This window comes from Emydura macquarii, unplaced genomic scaffold (genome assembly GCF_026122565.2).
Source record: "Emydura macquarii macquarii isolate MOO-44397 ecotype Brisbane River unplaced genomic scaffold, CSIRO-AGI_Emac_v2 contig_968, whole genome shotgun sequence".
In the NCBI taxonomy this organism is placed as follows: Eukaryota; Metazoa; Chordata; order Testudines; family Chelidae; genus Emydura; species Emydura macquarii.
Genome location: NW_027131105.1, coordinates 9372441 through 9388307, shown reverse-complemented (window position 1 = coordinate 9388307; position 15867 = coordinate 9372441). Strand labels below are relative to the sequence as shown.

Below are 15867 nucleotides of genomic sequence, written 5' to 3'. Positions count from 1 at the left end.
TGGTCATACCTTAATTGATTTCTTAAACCTGGATGTATTTAAGGATAATAAATAAACTACAAAATGGCAATGTACAGAAGTATCCAAGGAGAGCTTTCAGTTTTCTGTGGTCAAAAACAGGAAAAATAGTCTTTGTTTGTACCTTGAATCTGCGTCAGCCAGTCAGGTTGATTGTAATGCTCAGAAGAGATAGTTAATGTGTTCAGAAAGACCAAGACAATAACCAGCCAATAAAATGAGACAGATTTTACTGCAGCTCTACATTTTCTTCGATTGAATCGGTTCCAGCGACGCCAGCGTCGACTGAAATTTAGAACAAAAACAAATGCATTATTCTGTGAAAAAATATTACACTATTTGAACTTAAAGATTTGGGTTGGGTGGAAGATTTGTGAGTGTATACGTAAGTCTGTACATATGAAACTATGAAAGAAATTTGACGTGCAGCTGAGCGTATTACTATCAAGTGCAGCTAAAAGATGATAATTTTGTCCAACTTTAGAGCCAAATAAAAAAAAAATTAAAAATTTAACAAATTAGCGTTAAACGTTTCTATATAACCCATGTAATCTTTTTACAATCTAACAGATTGTAACATCACTAGATTAAGGCATTTGTCAAAACCAACTCAATATCCCATGACCTAGTACATCACATTGTACATCACTACATAACAAGATACATCTATGTAAACTAGATAAACTATGTAAACTAGATCTAGATTCAGAGTTTAATTTAGGAATCAGAATTTGGGTTTCAGGTTGAATCATGGATACTGTTTAGGTTTGGATTAAACAATGCAGAAATTTTATGAGATAAATTTGTGAGAAACTGCCCCTTAATGATGGAACTCTCACAACATCAACTGTTCCTGCAAGAACACTACCACTTTGGGCTGAAATCTTATGGTGGGTGGGTATATTCATGAGATCTTTGATGCATACAAACTGTAGTTGGAAACTAGGCCACATCTGGTTTTGAGTTTAACTCAGAGAAGAAGGATGGTCCAGTGGTTAGGGTGCTACCATGGGTCTTGGGAGACCTGAATCAACTCTCTGCTTCTTCCAAAGCTTCCTGTATGACCTTGGATAAGCCCCTTGTTCTTTAATGCCTCAGTTCCCCATTTATGAAATGGGGATAAAAATACTTTACCTCACAGGGGTGTTGTGTTGATAGATAAATACATGAAAGATTGTGAGGCACTCGGATACTATAGTAATGGGGGCCACATAAGATCTATATTTTATCTATATCTATCTTGAGAGAAAGAGAGAGAGAGAGAGAGAGCCAAAACCACAGGAGTGGTTTGGATATAAGATTCTGGGTTTAGCCCTTCTCCAATATATTGTAATGCACTTTAAAATTGAAGTTCATAGGCTTATGCTATTTATGACTCTAAACTTTTATATATATATATTTTGTTTACACTCTATAACACTCTCAAAGTGGGGGCGGGCCTCCTGGGGGAGGGGGGCAAGATGGATCATGGGGAGGGGGCACAGAGCAAGGGACAGAGCCGGTCCAGTTCCACGCTCCCCGGAGAAGGAAGCAGCCTCCGCGGCTGCCCATCTCCTGCAGCAGCAGCACCCCCCTGCCGGGCACCTCCCCGCTCTGCTGCTGCTCCAGCTGCTGCTCTTGCTCTCCGCTTCCTGCGCTGCTACTGGTGCTCGCTGCTCCCCGCTGCCACTGCTCCCCACATTGCGACTGCCGCGCTCCCTGCATCCCGTGCTATACGGCCTCTTTTTCTGGGAGGGGGTTCAGGGGAAGAGGGGGTGCAATTGTTAGGGCCTACAGCGTGGGAAGCGCCCCCTTTTTTTCTGAAAGGGCCCCCCTTTCAGAAGGGGGAAGGGGGCCACGATTCAGGGGAAGGGGGAGCACGACTGCTAGACAAAAGTCCACGAGGGTCTCCATTTAAAAAATTTGAGAACCACTGCTCTATAACAGGGGTGGCCAAACTTACTGACACCTCTCCCCAAAACTGTCCTCCCCGCTGGGCAGAATCCTCTAGCCCCACCACCCTTCCACAGGGCAGAAGCTCTGAGCTCCCCACTCCAGTCTGGTAGGCGGAAAATGAGGGAGACACGGGGGGCTCTGTGAGCCACACTTTACCTGTGAAAGAGCCACATGCGACTCACGAGCCACAGTTTGACTGATCCTGCTCTATAATATTCAAATAAATTGCTACAAATAATTAGATAAAAAGTCTTAGTACCTCTGCTGCCCTTATTCAGCAGGTACCATACGTAGTATATGTAAAATTAGAAAGGTTCTAATCTGCCTTATGTGGTATATCCAATATGTAATGGTGTAATCATAAAAATAAATGAACTGGGAAAACAAACAGTCAAGCAGTGTGAGAGATTCCTTCACTCCTCTCAAACTTAAGCTTGTGATTATGGAAAACAGCAATTGCTCAGATACTGTTATGGAAAAGTTTAAATCACCTATGGAGCATAATAATCACATGAAGAAAAATCCCTGCTTTAAACTAACTTGACATTGAATTAACTTGACATTGTGTTCTAGAATACTCTTGTCCTACCAACCATTCTGTGCAAAAAACAGTATTTTTTACTCTTAGGGCACAATACTGCATTGCTGAAGTTAATGAAAATAGGATAAGGCCCCAAGAGTTTGATCCCTCATGAGACTTGGGAGACTCACTGTCATCTCCAAGCACCTGAACTACAAAGTCAATGGAAAGATTCCTGTTGACTTCAATGGTCATTGCATCAGGCCCTAAATCCTTAAACAGTGAAACGTAAACACTGAAAGAACTGTTGTCACTTCTTTACAAAATTTTTAATGTTTATGTATTTAGGGCCTGACCCAAAGACCATTGACTGAAACAGCACAGTTAACACTCTGAAAATATAGCCCAAGGGGTGTGCAATTTACACCCCATGTTAATAGTTTGCAGGCTTTAGTGTTAATTAAGTTTATAGTTATAAAACAAAACAAAATCTAATTTGAGGAGTATAGCACATATTTTCTTCCCTTCCTAAAATCTTCACAATTGCACACACACACAGGGAGAAGGGAGGGGAGAAGGTGGAGGGATCAAAATCTGATGTCCCACTGTGAGGCATCGTCAGAAAAACCTGTGGAAATTTGAACTTGAAAAACAACTGAGACCATTTTCACTCAATATCTTCCTATTTTTCAGGGGGGAAATTGAAATGTTATATTTTTAACATTACAATCTGATAAAGAGGAATTTTTGTACTGAAGCATGAAATTTAAGATTTTTGTTGATTTGACACACAAATTTGTAATAAAGTGAAATGCTGCTATTCTAAAGTAATGCCCCAAACAGCCCAATGCTTGTACAAGTTTGTCAGGTCTTGGAGTGACTGATCAGATCCTTTGCTGCGCCTGTGTGTTTTTTGGTTTTTTTCAGCAGAAATGTTGCAAGGGAGAGTCCACACCAGAGACAGAAAATGCAGTTTCTATCTTTGTTGTTCTTTTCTTTCCTCTTGTTTGCGTTTCTATTGGGTGTGTGTGTGTGTGTGGTTTTTGTTTTTAAGGAAGTGGGATTGGACTTTAACAGGTCCAGCTCATCTCAACTAACTTATCATTTATCCAGAAAGAATGCTTATTACCATCTTTAATACTATCTAATAGACCAAGGATGGCCAAACTTACTGACTCTCTGAGCCGCATACAACAATCCTCAGAAGTTTGAGAGCTGGGGCGCACCTGGAAGGCCTTAGGGCTTCAGTCCGGTGATGGGACTCGGGGCTACTGCCATGTGGGGTGTATCTGTTGAAGCCCAAAGCCCTGGCAGGTGCCTCCTAATAGGCAGAAGCCCTAAGACCTCCTCTCCCTGAAGTACTGAAGTCCTGGCAGGCACACCCCATGGGGCAGAAGCCCTGAGCCCTGGCAGGTGTTTCTTGCAGGGCAGAAGTTCGTAGTCCCACAATTCCGCCATGGGGCTGAAGCCCCGAACTCCGCACCCTAGCCTGGTAGGCAGATAATGGGGTTGGGTGGTGTCGAGGGCTCCACAAGCCACACTTTAACTGCAGAAGAGCCACATGTGGCTCCAGAACCACAGTTTGACCACCCCTGTATTATGCTGTCAGGCAAGGGGTTTTTTTCCTTCTAAAACTCTCCAGCTAAAAGAACAAAACAATGACATCTGACTTAGGTGACCAGTCATGTGACACATGTAACAAATCATCGATAGCAAATACTCATAAAGACCAGTTTGCAAACAATCCACAGGCTAACTTTTGTTCCCAAGCATTCATTGAACGATAGAGATAATCAAGAAGATAAATGTAAAAGTTCTAACAAAGCAATTCTGGCAGCTGGACTCCTCCAATTTCCATGTCCTGGGTAAAATTTGTGTCAGGTTTTGTGTATGTAACAAAAATTGCACTGACAATACTGATGTATTGTGCTTTTAGCGATCAACATGGCTACTGTGTCCATGCATATTCTACTACATCTAGTAGCTGCTTTGTTACAGCTGACCATAACATCTTTCTGATGTCCCTGTTATCTGCAATAGGAGTGGGTGGTTGTTTCTCTTGAGTAGCCCTCTTCGGTTTTAAATGAGAGTCATGATGTGTAAACTGACACAAGGAAAAAAGTGATGGAAAAAGAGAGGAAAATACTGACCTGAACTTGGATTTTGAGATAGTTTGACTAAAAGAAAAGGAAAACACATTTTTAAGAATACATAGAAACAATAATTTACACAATCCCTTCTCCTCGGAATGCTGTACTTGAAAATCAAAACAATGACATTACTCGAAGTTTGAGCATAAAAGTGTATCCTCAACACAAGGCTGCGTGGATGCTGAAATATTATTGTCATCTGTTTACCATGATTTTTGTAATATTATTCTTTACAAACATATGGATTTTACATGAGAAAGAAAGGAAATCTTTAAATTAAATCTTCTCCTCTGTGGATCAAGATATATAAAGCACTTGTATTTGCATAGAAACAAGTCCTGGATTTTAAATGGGTGTTTGAATGTGCTTTGGTAGCTTTCTGGAAGGTTATATGAATGAAAGTCATTATCACAAACATTAAGTTGGTGCTATATTCACATAGCAACCTAATAATTTTCAATTTTTAGCTACTTGTAAAATATGCATACTCTAGATCATGTTTCAGTTAATAAAAGACATTAGTCCTTATTTCATTTCTTAGGTTACATCTCTTCTTTTCTTCTTGGTGTTTTTGAAGCACTAATTAAAAACTCTAAAGCGTTTCTAAATGTAAGGCTCAAATGGATACTTAATGAAATATATCTATATTTATCCTGAATTCAGAATTTTAAATAAAATTGTGGTTGGATTTTACCATGAGTGACTAAAAGCCAAAAATGTAAGCATCCTGCAAAGCTTGAGTGTTTCAAAGCAAATACGTTTGAATAGAAAAAAGAGAAAAAATGGCCCTTTTAATCCTAGGATGTTGGAAACACTTTGACATCTTAATTGGCTCTGTCTGTACTCACCACAGACTGCCACAGCATGCTGGGCTTTCTCCTTCTCCACTGACGTTCTCAGTGTTCACAGATTCAGTTTCACTTGTGGGCATGCTGGCTGTTAGAAGACAAAATAAGTGTTAGATTTACAGGCAAAAAGAGCCAGTTACACATGATTTGCTTTTATATCTCATTAAAAGAACACCTCCACTTATTTGAGTTTGCCAAGAGTTTTCTTCAAAAGATGGAAAAATGGAAAAAGGAACAGTGTCATAGACTCTTTACCAGCCCTCCTCTTTTTGGCAAAGGTAAATGCACAGGATTTTTAGAGGATATTTCTGTTGTTTCAGCAATTTAACCCTGCTATTGAAAATGTACCACAGAACACAGTGAAGAGAAATTGCACTTAGAAGATGCTGTCCTGAAAAAGGAATATGCCTGACCTAGCTTGTGTGACCTCTTTTGGGTGATGTGTTTCAGTATCACATCTGAGGTTCTTTCAGAGCCATACCAGAAGAAAGATAATAGTTAAGTCCCAGCTAACATGCTTGGCAATTCCAATAAGTGCAATCAAGGTCCTTTCAAAAAGAAGATAAGAGAAGCCATCACGGTCTGATCAATCTGTCAAAGTGAGCACTCTCTATTTTTATTTTCCAAATTAAAAAAATAAAATATTAAGGTGAGGAGCTAGGAAGTAATTACAACTGAAAGTATGACAAAAGTAGACAGGAAGGAGCACTGGGAATGGTATAATGGCTAATACAAAGCATAAGAAGGATTGCCAATGATAAAAGGGGATTCTAAAATTGTTTATACATCAGTGACTTACTATACATATGGTGAAATCACTATTGAATAGTTAGCAACTGTAGTTAATGGTTTGTTAGACAAAATCAGCTGATATTGGTCACGCCCACTGATCCTCAATTCAACAGAGGTGTAAGGAGATATCCACATCTGCAAAAGATGTTGGGGAAGCAGGAACGAGCATAGCTATCAGCAATTCCTAGAACTTGAAAATTATTTCTTTGGCTTCGTTTATCAGCCAACATGAAAGGAAAACCTTAGTACACAGAATACAAAGGTGAAAAGTTCCAGAGGGGTAGCCGTGTTAGTTTGTATACAGCAAAAACCTCCTAATCAATGGTTGTAAATAGGCCTCAACTACTCTAACTGAATGGACTTTGCTTATACCTAACTTCCCATTGTTGTTCCTTAACCTAGATGTATATATATATACGCCCTATCTGATTTCTATTCCTTACATCTGACGAAGTGGGTTACAGCCCACGAAAGCTTATGCTTGCAGAAATTAAATTTGTTAGTCTTTAAAGTGCTACAGAACTCTCGTTGTTTTTGCAGAATACAAAGGCTTATTCTTGTTCATTCATGAAGTGGGGATGTCATCTTAAGTAGGCAAACAAGTGTGAGGATAGAAGTAGCATTAAGCTACTGGGAGTAGCCAGGGCAACCCAATTAGATTTTTGCTTTTAGTATCTTAGCAACTGTTGTCGGGATCATTGTTGGTGGTTTCTGTATTTAAGGTTTTCTTACCAAACTGATGATTCTAAGAAGCTTTTTTTAACCCATTATTTCTGTTGGTTGTTTTTTTTTTTTTGTTTTGTTTTTGTTTTGTTTTTTGTACTTGTTACAGTTGATGGAATGACAGTCCTGCAGACTGAAGGGCCAAATTTCTATTTATACTAAGGCTCTTTTACACCACTCTGGCATTTTAAAGGAGCTGTACAGTGGGTGTAAATTACACACACCTCAGTGTAAATGAAAAGCAGGCCCTCTAGTATTTATTGTCCACAGGTCAGGTACAAAATGGATAGTACAAGTTTCTCCACACTGACCTGCCAAACTTCATCAAACCTGACCTGGAGAGGCCATCTCTAAATGGCAAAGGGTAGTTTAGTTTGCACACCCAGTCATTCCCGGACTTAATGGTGAGACTGCTAACTCTATATTAGCCCGATTCTCAGCTAGTGTTTGCAACAGCTGAGGATCTGGCTCTACAAATATATCATTAGATTAAATTTCACACCTCCTCAGTGTTGCATTACAGAGATAAGAAACAAAATCTAAAATGCTCATGCAATTGTTCAAACAAAAGAAGAAAGTCCAGTCAGTAAACATCAGTATTTTCTTTCACAAGGTTCCTTTGTTTCAGATAGTTCTTTTAACATAATATAATCAGCTTCTTTATATTGAATCTAAATCACACATGTGCCTCGTTAGCACACATGCATCATTTACGATAGCATGTTTTTCCTTTATAAATGAGACAAAACATTTTAAAAAACAACAGTTAATATTGTATGTCTTGTATGAAAATTATATTCTACAGTTGCAAAAGAGTTCAAAAGAGATTATTTTAATGTTCAACACTAAGTCACTGACAGTCACAATTCCCCTCAGTAGAATGGATTAGTGGTTAGATTGGAGAAATCCCAACTTTCTGGATTAATCATTTTTAAAAGGTTTAAGAAAAAAATTGTTTTGATAAACCTACTTAGTGTGCTGTCTCACGTCTGCAGTTTAAACAGTTGCCAAGTTTTCTTCCTTTGGTAAGTTCTGAAATATTTCTATTGTGCCACATGATTTTGCAAGCAGAAAAACCAACATTTTAGCCATGGAGAAAGAAGAGAAATATATAGTTTATCTTTTATAACAAAAATCGGTATTATTGAACTAAATGTGAAACAAAACTGGTTGTTTTGAAGAACCGGAAAACCACCAAACTTTCGATAGGAAGGGTAATGAAACATTAAAATATTTTGAAAAGAAGTCTGTGAATCTTTAACTCACAGTTAGGGTTATTGTATGAATGAAAAAGTAGACATCAGGACTTCCATTGATGGATATTTGCAGTAATATGGGGGGTTGGTGAGAATATTCTGTAGTTGAGCACAGAAATATGTGTACTCATTTGTTGAAAAAGTTTGGCATTTATGAAGAGCAACTTCAAACTATAAAGGCACAGAGGATACCTCTGTACACCATCCAAACAACTTTGTTTGGCACTAACTATTCATATTACTCCTGAGTGCAATATTTTATTTTATTTTTGTTCAGTTCATGCTCCATTCTAATAATCTCTTCACATGTTAAAATAAGGGAGGGGAAATAGAAAACCAGTATGTTTAAAATTACATTAAGCTGAATTGTTGTGTAAGATACAGAAAGCATGTTAAACTGGAAAAATATCAGTTTATTATCAGTGCTTTTTTAAAAAAAAAAATTAAAACAAGTGCCCTGAGGTTCTGACTCAAGAAAGCATTTAAGTAGATGTTTAAGTCCATTCCTGTTCAGAACAGCACTAAATCAGATGCGTACATGCGCTTCCTGAGTAAGAATGCTTTCAAGGTGCATCAAGGCCTAAATGTCACCACATAAAATAGTAGCTGTGTTTCCCTCAGATATTGGAAAAGCATAAGAACTCTACTGTACTATGGGTTGTGGCAGTTGCTATGGTAATAGCGGGTTGCTGGATTTTTTTCTTCTGTATAGTAAAATAAGCAGTTATATTTAAACTACATAATTCAATGGATACATTCATTCTCTTTTTCTTAAACAGCTTCCTTGTTCACAATTCTTCTGATATTTTTTGCATGGATGCATTTTTCTCCACATTTGTTCAGAACCCGTCCCACTCCTTCTCCCACAATCCCCCACTCTTTTATGGATAATGTTGAGCCTGATCCCACACAACTGATATCAATGAGAATTATGCTCCTTCAATCAGTGGGAGGAAGATAGGTTTCTTGGGACTGTTTCCTCACAAATACAGAGTTTTCCTGTATTTATACTGGTGTAAGAGTAGAATCTGGCCTTCTGTCTCCTTTTGGAGTTCTGCAGCCTTTTTACTTGCCAAAACTGGGAAAAGTTTCTTCGTAGACAGGGGAAAAAAAGATATATCAAGAGCCTGATCTTGCAACTCTTATTCACTTGAGTAATCAGGGAGATCAGGACCAGTTTTTAGGTATGAATGTATACTTTAATTAGCTTAGTGCCTTATTTCTCTCTCACATACACCACTGTAAACCAGGAATGACTCCAGTGAGATCAGTGGAGCTACAATGATATAAAACAGATGTTCAGTGAAAAAGAATTAGGTCCACTGTTTCCAGGCAGTAGAATACATACATCCTACAAAAATGGGAAGCTCAGGTCTTGTGGCATAGGTCTATTGATTGACCTCCAGTTAGAAAACACCAAATGGAATCTTTCTGCTACTATCCAGTTTCTTATAAAGTGTCACTCAATGACAGGGTTTATTTATTTATTTTAAATAAATGTCAGATTGTTTATAAAACAGGGAAAAGCATAAAAATAATATCATTTTAAGATAAGCCTTGAGTTCAATCCTAGCAAGATTCTATTACCGGTCAATACACAGTCAGAAATTTCAGCCCAGTTTTTCTGAACTTTACTGCTTTAAGAAAAATAAAGATTCTAGGTAAAATCCTAGTCCCTGCTGAAGTCATTAGGAGTTTTGTCATTGATTACAATGAGGCCAGGATTTCACCCTCTGTTTCTAACAGGGTCATAATCCTATTTCAATTTGTGACATGGTAGGTATAGTGTTAGGAAAAAGTGTGGGAAGAAACGGTATAATAATAGACAATATAGAAGAAATTAGAAACCCAACATGTATTAAATGCTAATAATCAGACAATAGAGAGGCTTGGCAGTAGTATTGTGAATGGCAGTATAGGGAGATCTAGCTTCAGGAGTGATAGCAAGTCTTTCAATCCCCAGTGGAGCTCAGTAGCAACACTGCAGGAGCATACCCACTCTAGCTAACCCAAAGTGGCACTGGTATCTGCTTTGAAAAGGCTGAGTTCGATGACTATAGACTTTTAAGGAGGAGTTTATGGGGAAAAATAACCATATAAAAGCAAAAACAACAAGAGTCCTGTAGCACTTTAAAGACTAACAAATTTAATTTCTGCAGGCATCAGCTTTCGTGGGCTGCAACCCACTTCATCAGATTCATTGTTTGCATCTGATGAAGTGGGTTGCAGCCCACGAAAGCTTATCTGCAGAAATTAAATTTGTTAAAGTGCTGCTGGACTCTCATTGTTTTTGCTGTATACAAACTAAAACAGCTACCCCTCTGGAAGTGAGAATGGCCTTCTGCTAGAGCTCAGATGTGCTCAGGGACAGACATATTTTGCCTCTTTGGAAGATACCAATGCACAGAAATACACAAGGATTATCTCCTTTATTGAGATTTGCACCCTTTTTTTGGTGCTCTCCTGGAACGTTTATCTAGAGTGGTAGAAAGAAAATACCATTTTAATTCAAATAATATAAATAAAATTTTAAATGTGATGTGATTGTTTTAAGCAATATAAACGCCCCATGAAACATTCAGCTTGATATTTTCCAAAGCATACAGAATTTGGGTCAAATAGCTATTGCCAGACTCTTAGCTGTTATTCAACTAAAGTGATTTTGCCTTTCCACAGTAAAACTGGCTGCTCCAATAATTCTGTTATATGTGGGATTTTCATCAACATATCTCTTATTAATATCATTGTGACTTGAACAAGTTGCTGTTTCTGTTATTTTCGAAAAATGCACTGCAGAATTTTTTAAAGCCAAGATTATTTTGTTTAACAGATGCATATCTATTTGTTTATCTGCCCACATCTGGGAAGTACATGAACTTTCTAAAGGTTGGCATTTTAAAGACTGACCGGATGATTAAGCAGCAAGTTAAACAGTCTATCACTGAAAATTTCCCAGGCATCCTTAAATTGTTATTCTGGTTGTTGCTACAGGGAATCTTCCAATACATACATATCTCCTAACCCAAAGAACTGAGCACAACTGGTGTTCAAATCACACATGATGGAATTTCTGGTTTTGGGGTTCTTTTTTCCAGTCTACTTTTTTTAAAATCTAGGAAATGACACACATACAAAAAAACATTATTATAGTTGCAAAATCAAGAACCCTAAATTTAGGAAATGCCAGAATTAAGGTTGCCTATGCCACCTTAATTTGGCCTCCTAACACATATGCATTCTGATAGTTTTTAATTATACAATTACATAATTTTTTTAAACACCGGACCCTGCCTCGTTTGTTGCAGAAGTTGGAACGTGTATAGAGAATGAATAGGGAAAAGAAGAGGCACTGTACATTGTACACCTGAAGCCACTCAGTGTTTGTGTTTAGCAGGGCCTAACTGGCAGGGAGCTGCTTTGTGTCGCACCATAGTTATGGGGCTAGGTTAAGCCCTACAGATTTAGGGCTTGTCTACCCTAGGGGGTGTACATTCTAGTGTGCACTAGCCGGCTGCGCACAAACTGGCCTGTGTGAACCCTGCTGGCAAGCACGAAACGTTCCCTGCTGCATGTTAACGTCACCCTGTTTCAAACAGCACTACAGTAACATGCCCTAGGGAATTTTTAGAGCATAACAGCAGGGTCCACACAGGCCAGTCTGTGCACAGCCGGCTAGTGCGCACTAGAAGTTATACCCCTTTGTGGCAGACAAATGCATCATGTAGACAAGCATCCATTCCCACAGGTTCTCACTGTATGCTGGCAACCCCATGGAGGGTCAGGTGCAGGTGAGGAGGCCTTGGTAGCTTGGCTCCAGATGGTAATAGCGTAAAAGCATCAGCCCTCCATGCAGATGTACCAATCCACTAGCCCTCCACAGATTACTGGCGATCTGAGAGATTACAGCCTGGGTCTTGAGAACCTTGTATACTCAATAAAAGAGACGGTGAACATGTTTCATTTGGAACCAGTTGAGGAAAGAGGGTCTAATCTTGCAGCCCGTCTGCAATTTTCCCATGGAGATGGAGGTTCATGAAGAAATACATGTGACTAGAAGAGAATGATTTATGGTGGGATTTTTAAGTGGCAGCCTAACTCTGATCATATTAAAGTCAATAGTTAAATTCTCATTGACATAAACAGGAGCAGAGTTAGGCCAATACTGATATTTTTTGAAAATCCAACTCTCAGAGTCAAAGGCCCCAATCTTACAGCCCTCTCTTACACAATCTCGATGGTTTAGCAGGTTCACTTCCAGTACGTATGAAAAACTATTTTAGTTTTTTAGCATGTTTTAAAAAGGTAATTCCAGATGATAAAAATTATCCACGCCACTAGAAAAGTAGATTGAATAGTTCAAGCAGTATAAATAATTTAAAAATGAATCAACAAGACCTTTTAAAATATGTACTAAGGATTTTCCTGAAATGTTCTACATATATCTTATTCATTTAGCAGATATATTTACTTAAAGCATATAATCTAACATCAAAATAATTTACTTAAATTTTACATTTTGCTAATGTTTATTTTTTTCTAGTATTTTGCTTAAATGCATCTACTGTATCCTCTCAATTTCTGTTTGGATTTATATTTTTCATATTATAAAGTAACTGGGTCAGATTTGTCAGCTGCACTCAAGAGCTGAGAAGCTATTTAACAAAAGTGATTGCCTCACCATAACAAATAAGCCATTGTGCTGATAATTCTGTTTTATGCAGGATTTTAAACTAGATCTTCCTAATTGCTATCACTGTGATTTTGACAAGTTGCTATGTTTGCCATTATTTAAAGGGTGTAGACTGGAAATTAGCTGCTACATTCTAAAAGTCTTTTCTACTGGAACAAAATTAACAGGATTAAAGGGAAAAAGTACATGGAATAAGAGCATTGTATTTAGTTTGTTAAATTTTGCATAAATTATCTGGCTCACCTGCCTTTTGAAAAGGTAAGCCTACGCTTAAACTAAAACACACACAGACAAAGGCACACTTCAGTGGAAATCTAAATGGATAAAAATGAGGCTTTAGAAAGTTAAAGCACTGCAAGCACCAATCTGCTTGAAGCATGCATTTGAAAGAGCAAATCATTTACATGCATGATATATATGTCTGCATGCAAAAGCTATTTATTTCTATATTGTAAAAAATGCATATATGTTTTCAAGAACTAACACATAAAATGCATCATTTGCACAAAAGAATGTTCAACTGCAAAACAGAACACATTTTACCATGTTTATTAGAAGAACTGCTAAAGCAGCTAAATTTGCTTTTCTTCTTTTCCATTAAGTCGTCCAATGTAACCCCTTCATGTTAAGTATATGTAATCCCATCATTTACACAGTAGATGGCAGCAGTTGCAATGCAAAAAAGTAAAAATGTGTCCACATATACAATACCAGCATGTTAGACAAATCACAGAATGAAATTACCAGCAGCATAACTAATTGCAGACTAAAATCTTTCATCGCTTACACTAATTTCTGTATTTTGGACCAAATCCTTTTCCCTTTGAAGTCATGGGGATTTTTCAGTGAATTTGAAGGAATGGGGATATGGTGCATAATTAAAATAACAGTTTATGAAGCATTTTAGCAATTTATTTCCCACCTTAATAGTTAGAATGTGTGCCATTATTCAACAGTATTTAACACTTCCTGGTTAACAGTAAAAATCTTTACAGAATTACAAGGACATCATAATAAAGGCGCAGGTTAAAATTTCAAAAATGATGAAGTGATTTAGGAGCTTAAATCCCAATTTAAAAAGTGCCTAGGTCACTTAAAAGCCTAACTCCCATTGATTTAGGCTCCTAAATGACTTAGGCACTTTTCAATATTTTACACACAGTTTAATTTTGCAGTGATTGCAGGACCGAGTCCCTTATTTCTGGATGTGCAGTGATCTGACAACTTCTGCAATCATGAATATTCTATGTGTAAAAGGGGCATGAATGGAGCTAGTAGGTCAATAATTGCACTTTATGCTTGAGAATCAGTTCCAGAAATCAGTAATTTGTAGGAGTATATCTGGAAGGTGACCAAATTTATCTCACAAGTCTTTACTGAACTTTCCTACCATCTCAATATTTTGGTGCTAGCCATTTAAACTTCACTAAACTCTCAAACCAGAAATTCAGCTTCATAATGCAGACAAGAGTGCTCCTTCCTTCACCAAAGGTATCTGCTGAATATCTACATAGAGATCTTGCCTCCTTCTACACATAACTTCACGTGTAATATGAAATGCAGCAGAACACCTTCAGATAATCTTGGAGTATTATATGGAAGGAAGTGGGGCCACTTTGAAGCTCTTCCTCCTTCTTCACACATTGTCACAGATCATACTCAAAATGAAATTCAACTCTTCTTTTTAAAACACGTTTGCACAAATAGACTAAGAGATTGCCTATTCAGTGAAAATTTCCACTCAGAATACATAAGTGAGCTTGCTCAGTGCTAATACAACACTGGCATATCATTAGTTCATTGTATAACAAAAACCAGTACACTTGTGCAGAGCACATTATAAAACCTTTATGACTCAGCCAAATCAAAATTGATTTTCACTTAGTATCCTGAAGGGCACAACTACAATCCAGAGACCTTCCCAGATGCTTACATGTGCTTTGTTCATTTTATGGGGTAAAACAGACTTAAAGCCTGTGTCTGGCCACAGGAGGATCACCCATATCTCAGCTGCAAGTGAGGATTTAGTGCATTGGTGCTTTCATCATCCTAATTTTTTTTCAAAGCAGGTGGCATCCAGGCCAAGGTAAAAGTAGGGGGAAAGAATGGGTAAAATTTTCAGAAGTGCTTGAGAGTTTAAGTGCAATTTACAAACACAGCTTTGGCAATAAGGAGCCTAGGTCCTATTGACTTTAAATGAGAGTTAGGCTCCTAAGTGCCTACGTCACTTTTGAAACTGGAACTAAAGGCTTGTCACACAAGTGTTGTACTGATTTAGCTATAATCGGTGTCTAACACTGGCAGGGTTTTCAATTGATAGAGTTAAAATGGTACAAAAACTGTGTTGACTGGCCCTTGGGCTCCTATGTCACTCAAGAGCTTTTGAAAATTGTACCCACTGTCTAGAATCTGGCATCCTTAACCCCCAAACATGCTCAGCTAGTGGCTAACATACATGGGCTTCTTTATTTACTTTGCAGACCCTACGGGCAAGATCTTTGGTGGTTCTAGAACTCCACTTGGAATGGCTGAAGAGACATATGCGATAAAAGTGGCTTTAAGCTGCCTTTGCAATTCCTGATTCCTAAGGCTGCAGAAGGGCAGTTTGGGGTTCCTCTAAATTACATCTGGCTGCAAAGTCCCACTACAGCTGGGGGAATTTCCAGCTGGCCAGATCTGCCAGCTATGTGGTTGCTTTCCACTGCTGGAACAGCACAAAACAGCCAGAGGAGGAACTGAAGCTCTGTCCTTAAGTGTCTAATAGCTGACGGCATCCAAAGGAGACATTATCTGTTCAAAGACAATGCAGTATCAATGGAGTTGTGATGAATGCATTAGGGTTCAGATTTTCAAAGAACTCTCACTGAAGTCAATAGGAATAATGAGAGTTGCCTCCTGCGAGTGCTGTGATGATTAGTTAGTGAATTTGTACAGG

At 38.2% G+C, this 15867-nt stretch overlaps 1 protein-coding gene across 2 annotated transcripts in view; it reads right to left on the bottom strand.

The window, feature by feature from the left end:
* CACNA1D (calcium voltage-gated channel subunit alpha1 D) overlaps positions 1-15867 on the bottom strand; it is a 355484-nt gene that overhangs the window by 104567 nt on the left and 235050 nt on the right. For both annotated transcript variants that reach the window (XM_067544171.1, XM_067544172.1), the window contains 3 exons: positions 5472-5559; positions 4624-4650; positions 143-303 (listed from right to left, as the gene is read on the bottom strand). In XM_067544171.1, coding sequence (XP_067400272.1) covers positions 143-303; positions 4624-4650; positions 5472-5559 — 276 coding nt within the window. The remainder of the gene's footprint in view (positions 1-142; positions 304-4623; positions 4651-5471; positions 5560-15867) is intronic.